The 10,131-nt window shown below is 46.8% G+C and overlaps 1 protein-coding gene across 1 annotated transcript; it reads right to left on the reverse strand.

The window, feature by feature from the left end:
* Positions 1-1,763: 1,763 nt before the first annotated feature.
* On the reverse strand, positions 1,764-8,825 carry DONSON (DNA replication fork stabilization factor DONSON). The gene is made up of 10 exons (XM_086617865.1): positions 8,679-8,825; positions 8,107-8,187; positions 6,194-6,397; positions 5,634-5,812; positions 4,943-5,121; positions 4,712-4,835; positions 4,490-4,591; positions 3,304-3,502; positions 2,435-2,650; positions 1,764-2,147 (listed from the first exon to the last, which is right to left on the reverse strand). The coding sequence occupies exons 1-10, from the start codon at positions 8,823-8,825 to the stop codon at positions 2,010-2,012; spliced, it is 1,569 nt and encodes a 522-aa protein (XP_086473991.1). The 3' UTR covers positions 1,764-2,009.
* Between the last annotated feature and the right edge of the window lie 1,306 nt (positions 8,826-10,131).

The following is a 10,131-nucleotide window of genomic DNA, read 5'->3' on the forward strand; positions in this document are numbered from 1 at the left end:
TATTTCCTAGAAACGGATAGGCTTAAGCCAGAATGGTTATTGGCTTGATTAAAATTGCTTTCCAGTAGAGTCAGCTACAGAATTGCTTTTTCCAGTTGCTCTCAGTAACTTGTACCATGCGTTGACATGCTCCACAAGTAGGCCCGTTCCTCGAGCATGCGCTCAGAAGGCTCTGCCTGTTTCAGAAGTGGGGCTGTGGGCCCTGAGGTCACGAGCAGCTTTCAGCAGAGCTCACCCATGTGACAGCCGGTGAAGCTGTGCCCTGTTCGGAGCTCTGGAATGTGGTGGTTGGGAGAACAGCTGTTAATGGATGACCTATGGAGTTGGGCTAGCTTACAGCGGGCTGCAAAGCCCCGGGGCAGAGGCTGCTACTGATGGAGGCACATCAGTGGGATAAAAAAGGCATTGGGTTAACTGTTAACTCTCTTAAAACTGGAAGCGAAAGTGTAGTTAACACACCAGCCACTTTAGAAACCCAGTCTTCTGGAATTTCCCATGATGCCATTAGCATTGCCTTTTTCACTCTTGGTGTCTGATACTAATCCAAGGGGAAAAGTCCAGTAATTTTGCTTGTAGATCAGTTAGGGAAAAGCATAAAGATTAATTAAAGTTGGATTGTACTACCCTGAACTTCACCAGCAACAGATTACTTGACATTATCAAAGTTTTTAATATTCTAAGGTCCCTTTTTCTGTCATAAGAGAGGGACTTTCCCTTTCGATTTTCTAGAAATTGTCTTGTTCAGTGCACCAGGAGGCTGACAGTGCACCAGTAGTTACTGTAAAGTATTCCAGTGTAATTGTATACCTGCTGTATTCTCGGGGTAGGATACTTCAAGTGGCGTTGATATACAGTAACTGGAAGGCCCAGGAAGCCTTCATCCTGCTTCCATCTGCAGTAACCTGCTTAGGGGCCCACGTTTTCAAGTTTATAGTTTGTTTCCTCAAGTAAAACGTGGCTACCGTCTAACAGTAGGAATCACAGCCAGGTTCTAAGGCGGTGAGCAGAATGGCACTAGTACAGATGGTGGTAGCCAACCATTGCTTCGTTTTCCATGTAGAGTTGAATTCCAAACCTTGCCGGAGTGCACAAGCATGACAGTATTCAACATCTTGCTCTTCAGTTAGTATCTGCTACAGGAATCCCATCACCTGACAGCTGTGTGAGAAGTGACGTACGGGCCTCCAAAATAACAGCCTTGATTACCTGAAGAGAAACAGACTGCACTAAACCTGTCCACAGGCTCTACTGTCGCTTCCACTGCTGTTAGGGACACAGATGGTCAGAGCAGCTGCCCCTCAACTTCCCTGTCATCAGAGGGTGTAACTGTTCCGCTGCCCTGACTTGTTCTGATTGAGGCTGTAGTTTGTACAAATTGGTTTCTAAAAGTCTAGCTCATTTTAGCGTAAGTGGGTATGGGAATACGAGACAGCTATGCCAAGCAGTTCTAAGGAATCCTAACCTTCTAATCCGATTCAGCTGTGGACAGAACTCTGTGCTTGTGTCCATCTGACTTTCCTCTGTCTTCGTGGGGTTCAGAGCTGACTCGAAGAGGTGCGGCACACCAAGCTGTAGCTATCAGGCTTCTGGCAAGGTGCTGTAAGCAGTATTGGGAAGTGGTTTTGCCAAGAGTTCCACCCATACAAACTGATTATGAGTTACCACACGGAGCAGTAGCAGAAATTCTGTGCTTCAGAAGAGAATTTGCATGTGCATGAAGAATACAGACCTTCCGGACGCAATTCAGACCAATAAAATAGATCATCAAGTTTTATTTAAAAAAGGCTTTCTAAAATACAAAAGGAGATGTCCAAAGCCATTTCCTTCAGAAGTCCTTTTAAGTGTTTTATGATGGGTGATGTGCAATAGTTGTCTGTGATGTGCAGCTAGATTCTCTTCATCCCCCTCCCTGCCCCGGTGCTGCACAGGTGCTGCCCCTGTAGACCCGAACAAAGTACAGCAACTGCACACTAGAGAGCATCCTTTTCCATTAAATGGAACTGGCGTACCTAGGACTTCCAGGTATAAGCATAATCCTTCATTTCCAGAAATCGGATGGAAGATTTTCCCAATGTTGGACACTGACTCAGTTGATCCAAAGTCTTAGGATGCAGTCCACACATAGGAAGATCTTTGCACGTCGTTTCCTGTGGAAATTCACATGAAGAAGAGAGACATGGAATAAGTATTTCTGTTTGAAGTACCTGTAGTTTTTAATGTCCACTTGTGTACCTCTGGGGAACTCCTGAAAAGCTAGTTTTCTGATTATTCCATTTCCGAGGGAATGACGAGCCTCAAGGAGTGCCAGGTGGTGATCACAAGTAACTGGGTGTAAACCCATGTATTAAGGGAAAGTTTTGTGTCACGCAGTGTCCTACATTTTTTAATAAAGATACTGTTCCCGACAGGAAAGTGTCTCTGCTAGTTTCCTTACCTTATTTAAGGCAGGGCTCGCATTGTCAAGACGAGTGTTAAACACGGCAGTTGGCTCGTGTGTATGTAACACCGCAGAGAATGCTCCCCTCTGTGCAGACCTGAGCAGCGTAGTCAATGAATGCAGGGAATGAGGCATGACGGGGCCTACGATCTCCAAACTGAATATATCCTCGTATGCCAGGTGAACCTTGGCTTTGGCATTTATACTTCGAGCCTGACGACAAGACCACACAGGATTCGTTTTTGACACATCGCATCAAGTCCTAGTTTTCATTTACTTCAAGGCTGCAGTGCCACTGTCCCATTAAAAGTTCACAATACTTTCCAACATTGTCAACTTATGTTCAATATATGAGTATTAAAATGGTTTTACTGTCTTTGGAACAACTCCTGAAATGTAGGAATGCTATACAGTATTAAGGAAGTTAACTGCAGAAGAACAGTGTGAATTACTCTGGTGGAAGAAGACCGCACCACCTGTATCAACAGCACATCCTTTAGTATCCACCACCTCCTTACAGTAGCAGATGGTGAGCCACGGTTCAGGGGCTCCCTTGTTGCAAGCAGCTGTGATAGTTTGGGACCTCGTAAGAGAATCTTTTAAGAACCATTGTAGTGTCCGGGAAGTCTGCTTAACCTCTTATTTATCAGGATGTGAAGAACAGAAATACTGAGATTTCAGTTTAGCAGCACACATCTATGTGGACAGAGATGATATAGGAGGCAGTCTGTGGTGTAGTCAAGACGGCAACAAAAATCACTCTGCTGTGCCCAAGGGAAACTGTACAAAGGTAGTGCCTAATTATACTGAGGCAAGAAACAACTTTATTTTCTTAGAAAATTGAGATGGCTGAGTTTGTTACTTACTTTGAGCGTTTGCATTGTTCCACCTCGGAAAGCAACAGGGGACAACAAAGTTGGTGGGAGCCCTGCTTGTGGGCCTGCAGCAGCTACTAGGCTCTTGCAGTTTATCAAGAAGTTCAGCAAGGTGAACGTGTTTGTTCCTTTCACTAACGCAAGGGATTCGGGTTTGTGATCCATCTGCACCTCATGCTTCTCCTTACGACTGTATTGACTGGAGTCAAAGGAAAACCATGGGGAAGTGAAAAGCATCAATGCATCAAAGGGAGAATCAGAGAAGAGCAACTCCAGGAGAACCACCCCCCACACACACCAGGACAATCAAGTCATTTAAACAAACAAAACCAAAAAAACGCCAAGCTTTTCACTGATTCAGGTTTGTTCTTCAAATATTACACAGCATCTCAAACCTGACTTCTGACTTCATAATCAAAGTTGTGAGACAAAAAGCATTTTCCAGGTCCAATGTCTTACAGCTGGCAAGTCATGTTTACTAAATACCTAGGAAGTTAGCAACTCCTAGTTTTACTATGAATTTGGCTTCAAAACAAACATAAAAACATAAGCATTTAGAGTTCCGATCAGGAGGCTTCTTTTGAAGTGCCTTCCCTGACTACTCCCCACTTATGGTGTGTTGCTGTGGGGCAGTCTCAGGGAGCTGAAACGAGATTCCTCTTGGGTGAAAGCCCGTGGCAGCTCCACCGGGCAGCACCTCAGGTACTCCAAGTGCAAATGGAACCAGAGGAAGACCGAGTTAATTGGTCCCTCTGAAACACGTACAGGTTCTCAGCAACAGCTGTTCTGGTCTAGAACTGTGTCCCTACTATTCCACAATACTTCCAAGTGTAAACCTAGCCTACATGGGCATACACCCTTTTTAAAAAACATAAAAGGATCTCTTAAGTCTTTCCAGTGAACCTGTATGTGAGGTGACACAATCAGTCTGTGACCTAACAGATGGATCTTACAAAGTTAACAATTCACAATGGCTTTTCCTTCAAGAGGAGAAGCATCTAGAAATACCTGTCATAAAGAAACTCAAAAAGACACGCAGAGTCTCTTAATATGCAGTGGTGTGAGGATTAATATTTGGAAATAAGTTCTCAAAAGATTTTATAAAACTTAAATGTGTACCACAAAAGGATAACATCGGCAGGGTTTTCCAGTGCCATGATGTGCAAGGAAAGGATACAGTTTAATAGAAATAGCATCTGGTTTCTTAACCTTGTCTTGGACTCCCATCTCCTCAAGCCAAGAGAAACTTTCATCATCATCATCACTTGGAGCTGGTTCCCTGGGAAATACAGAATCAGCGTTAAGAGGGCAATGCTTCCTACACAGGTTTTCCAAACAGAACGTGCAGGAGTCTGTAGATGCCATTGAATTCTAGCATTGTAGAAGACTTAGTACATACTCTCCATCTTCCATGCTGTTGCCCACTTCAAGGCTGTTAGCAACTTGCATTTCCAAATTCACTTCAGAGTTTTTCTGTTTTCTGGTTCTACTTTCTTCTACCAAAGGTAAAGAAAACTCTATGCCTTGAGCAGAGAAAGAAAGAAAGCAAGCAAGCGATGAACACAGCTTGTAACACAGCTAATGCACTTTATCAGTTATTCAAATTCGACCTGGACTGGTTTCACCTTACCTTCATTTCTCATGGCTTCCCTTAAACCTCTAGTCGTGGGAGAAATTACAGCTGTGATAACGTCACTTCCCGCAAGGCCAGCCGCACGGAACAGGACAGTAAACTGATATGTACACACATAGAAGTAGGGACACAGTCTGGCTTTAAGCAGATTGTACAGAGAAGTAAAGCTGACAGACCTGCAAATTAGAATAAAACAATTCTGTAATTAACTGAAGTTAATTCTTCACTGTTGACACATCAGACTGGATTTTGCTAGGTGTTACTGACGTGTACGTACTCGGCACAGGTTTGAGGGCGTACAGAATGATTAGTCACATCTGCAGCCATGCTCGACATCTGGGAAGCTGCGCTCCTCCGGAACGCAGCCTGTCCGTGAGTGCTTCGCTCTTTCAGAATACTTGCTTTCCAGCACGTGGAGTTTACATGAAGTGTCAAAGGCAACTTGCTAACAGGAGGTATGGAATTCTACCAAATCAATAACTAGGATTCGAGAGGGGCATTTAACACAAAGGTAGCTTTAATCTTAAGCTTATTTCCCTAGCCTGGTCCTCAAAAACAACGAGCATTCTATAGCTGGAAAAAACCCCAAACAAACAGCTTTTTCATAAAGATGGAAAGAACTTGTGCATTAATTAAAATTCCATTATCTTCATCATACTAAATACATCAGTTGTTTGTTTCCACTTACCAGTCGCTCATTAGGACTTGTTGCAAGGCTTCATCCTGTGACCAAGGACTTGCCTTTCCAGCTAATTTTCTATCTGCTCCAATCCGAGGGAACAGCTGCAGCCATGGCAGTGAAGGGTGAAGCCAGTAAACGAGGCTTTGCTGAAAGGCACAACGCAGTTCCGTGGACTGTTTTGGTTCCTAGATTTCAAAAAGTACTTCGTAAGGACAGTAATACTTTACTTAAGGTAGCATTGTAAGTGATGGATTACAAAAAAACTACACTAGGAACTAAAAATAATCCCCAGGCTAGTGAGTAAGCCAGACAGAAGAAAGACAGACATTAACCAGCTACTGCTGCGCAGTTGAAGTTAAGCCACCACTCACTTACCACTGTTTGCCACTATGGGTACAAGCCATGGATGGAATTGGATTAGTAATCTAAATGAGCCTTATTCTTAATGTGAATAAGATCAAAACAAGACACAATCAAGCCTTTGCTGCCAGCATGTTTAAGGAAAGGTGCAAAGGTACATTCTCCTTTCTAGAGCTGGAGCTTCGAACTACCTGCTGAAGTATTACCTGTATGATCTGTGGCAAGTTTGTTTCTGTAGCTCTACAGTGCTGAGCAAATCCTTGAGCTTCCTCTTGTGCTTTTAAATGTTCTGCCCAGCTAAAAGGTTGGGAAGACATAAATAGAAGTCGTGTTTTAATACTCCAGTCTGCAGGAAATTCATGTCTTGGTGAGGATGAAACTTCAGGCACAGCAACAGGTACACAAAGGTCCTTACAAAACAGAAATAGAATCAGTTAACCCACAGAAAATTAAAAAAACCTCCACAACGACGTAGCTACCGATTTATACTTTAGCATGGTTAGGTCTCCTCTCATATTGATTTAACACACCTTTCCTGGCACGCAGACCAGACACTGGACTAGACAGGACTATGGCTATTACATGTAATGTCTTGAATTTAGTAGCCTATAAAAAGACAAGTTAAACCTGTCATGTTCTGCATGATTTTGTCCAATTCAGTGCAACAGGAAAAATGCCCAGCTCATTTTGATCCTAAAGAAGTACATTAAGTTAAGAGACACACTTAAAAAATCTTTTGCAGACAGATTTTCTGGATTTCAAGTTACACACAATTTAACTGTTCATAAGCTAAGCAAAGTCACAATCTATACTCCACACTATTTTAATCAGTAGCAGATTCTAGTAGAAATACAGCATTATATGGTTTATAAAAAAACAGAAGAGGGTTTCCATTCACAGGAGTCTTTCCAAACATCATAAACTAGAAACAGATAAAAGGATGAACGATTCAAAAAACGAAAACTTAGCCTGAAGTTTATGGAGACAAGAATTTCCATGCCAAAACAGCATTTGATTTCATCCTGTCTTAGTGACTGTAATGTCAGACACTTCCTAGAGGATGCAAAAATCCCCACTGGGGAGCTCTAGGACAGTTTGTTCTCTTTGAGAGGTTATTTTTCTGTTCCGCTAAGTTAGCTTGAGCTTAAGTTTCTGAACCTCTAACAACATACGACATTACGTGCTTAAAACTCTCTTTCAAGGACTGGTTTTCAGGTATCCTCTCTTCCCTATGTGCCAGGTGAAGTTGTTTGTTCCCTTTCTGTAGCTGAATGAATAAAAGACTGCAGGAGATGCATCACTTCGAAGAACATCCTTTTCTCAACAAAATATAAAACTAAGACGCAGGAGAATTATAGTAAACATGGTAATAAAACTGGAAGAACATGCATGTTACAACTGGTCCAGAATACATGGACCAGTTGGAGAGGGTCCAGAGGAGGGCCACGAAGATGATAAGAGGGCTGGAGCACCTTTCCTATGAGGACAGGCTGAAAGAGTTGGGGCTGTTCAGCCTGGAGAAGAGGAGGCTCCGGGGTGACCTTATAGCGGTCTTCCAGTACCTCAAGGGGGCCTACAAGAAAGATGGGGAGAGGCTGTTCAGGAGGGCCAGTTGTGATAGGACAAGAAGTAATGGTTTTAAAATAGAGGGAGGTAGATTCAGGTTGGATATTAGGAAAAAACTTTTACCATGAGAGTTGTAGAACACTGGAACAGGTTGCCCAGAGAGGTGGTGGATGCTCCACCCCTGGAGACGTTCAAGGCCAGGTTGGATGAGGCCCTGAGCAACCTGATCTAGTTGGAGACATCCCTGTTCCTTACAGGGGGGTTGGACTAGATGACCTTTGAAGGTCCCTTCCAGCCCTAACCATTCTGTGATTCCATGATTCTATGAAGAAGACAACTACCTCTGTCAACTAGAACTATAACAGTAGCGACATCAGGCAGAAGGCTGGCTTTTAAAAGGCCTTCGCTGTAGCAGCCAAGGCAATTTAAAGCATTTTCTTGAATGCTGACATTTTAGTACGTAATGTTATACAGAGAGGACCATCGAATATTAAGTCGAACAGTCCCAGGCTTTTTCCAAAAACGTTTCGGAGCAGTACGTGCCGTTTCGTACCTCGGTCAGGAGGAGGGTGTCGGTTCTCTCGGAGGGCGCTGCGCTCCTCACTGGCTTCTCTTCACAAACAGCCTCTAAAAGCTGAAGACAAAAGCAGCACAAGATGCAGCATAAAGTGCGAGCCGGGCTGGTAATTGCAAAACTCGCCCCTCGCAGTGAAATTCCAAAAGCGGTACCAAGCGCGCACACGCTGCCAGCAGCGCAGGGCGCGATTTCGGTGCCAACCTACGCCCAACGCCAGCGCAGGGCCCAGCTCGAGGGGGTGCGGGCGCCGGGCCGGGGCTGCCGTGCCCGGCTGCGGGCGATGGCTGCCGGCGCGGAGGCCCCTTCTCTGCCCGCGGGGCCCTGCCCGTTCCTCCCCTCGCCCTTTCCGCCCCCACTTCGCCACCGGGGATAGAGAGACACCTCCGGCCACCGCGGGGCCGGGGCTCGGCCCTACCTGCCAGAAGGGCGCTGCCGAGGGGGACCCGCCCGCCGGCGGCGGCCCGCCGGTCCCGCTCTCGCGGCTGGGGGGTGCCGGCCGCCCGCGGCGCGTTGTCTAAGCTGGAGAAGGGGTTTCGGCGGGCGGGCGCGGAGGGGGCCCGCGGGGCCGAGCCGCAGGGCGGGGGAGCGGCGGCGGCGGCGGGCTCGCTCCTCCGCGGCCGCTTGCGCTTCAGCCGCAGCATTGCCGGCGGCTTCTTGAAGCCGGGCGAGTAGCCGGGCACGGCGGAGGCGGCCATGGCCGGGCGGCGCGGACCGGAGGAGAGCGGCCGGACGGGAGCCGCTGTCTCGGCTTGGCGCGAAAAGGGGCGAGCCCGCCCCTGGGCGGTGCCGAGGTAAGACGGCGGCCGCCGCCATTTCGTCCGGCCCCCGGAGGGCGCGGAGCCGCCGCGCGCCGCGGCCGGCCCGGCGGAGGTACCTGTGGGGGCGGTTCCGTGCGGCCCGGGGACCGCGGCCGCCCTCCCACCACCGCTCTCCCAGAAAAAGAACCTTACTGCTAAAATATGTCAGTGGATTTCTGAATCCATTCTGAAACTGGGCTGAACAAATTTATCCAGTCGGATATCAAGGAAATCACCACATGGCTGCACCAGGACAAAAATCACCCGTGAAGATACTAGAACATGGTGACAGTTGTGCGAAATGCCTATTTGGGGTAGAAAACTCGTTTCGATTGTGACATGTGGCAGCGGCTCGTGCCCGTGGCTGGAGTATTTTGCTTCAGACTAGGTTGCAGAAAGGCACCCATGCCCTCACCACCAAAAAAACCCAGGCAGTAGATTTCAGCCCATGCTACACTGACAATCCTTTCCAAAATGCTGCTCTGAAGGCCATTAAATAAACCAGCAACGCATTATGAGACTAATCCCCATGCAAAGCTGTTTTTGAAAACGTGGCTGCCCTGAACCGCGCTCTATGCATCATCCGGCTCCGCAGGGCTTGAGCTCACCAGAGCAGAAGCATCCTCAGCAAAACCTGAGCAAAATCCTGAGCTGGCACTGCTCCTGGCATACCTCTCGCCATTAATAGTGCGGTAGGAGACCACGGCAGCCTTCACAGGGCTGCCAGATCAGCATACAGGCAGCAGTGAAGCACACGCGACTGTCACAGCGGCGAAGGAACAGGCAAGCACCCGGCAACCTTTCCTCCTGAAGCTGGGGAGACTTGCTTCCGCACTCAAAACAGCTTTCTGCTTTCTTCTGCCAGGGGACGTGCGAAAGGGAAGGCAATTGCTTAGGGAGCATCGTGAGCCCTCTTGTTCAAGCACATGCAAATCTCAAGCTAGCATTAATAAAGAGCATTAGGAAACGCCAAGACACCTCAGCCAACTGCATGCAGCGCCAGGCAGCTTAACGCCCAAAGTAGAAAGAGACATTTGCTTCATAACCTGAGCCAGCTGAAAGGCTAAGACCACTTCGGCAACAGCTGGCCTTAGTCTACTGTACGTGGGATTCAAAAGGCGTTTATAGATGTGGTTAGGAGCAATGTATCTACTGACAAAAGATCTAATAAAATAAAAACTACACTATAAAAATCTTTCTTCTG

This window comes from Tauraco erythrolophus, chromosome 1 (genome assembly GCF_009769465.1).
Source record: "Tauraco erythrolophus isolate bTauEry1 chromosome 1, bTauEry1.pri, whole genome shotgun sequence".
NCBI classification, from domain to species: domain Eukaryota; kingdom Metazoa; phylum Chordata; class Aves; order Musophagiformes; family Musophagidae; genus Tauraco; species Tauraco erythrolophus.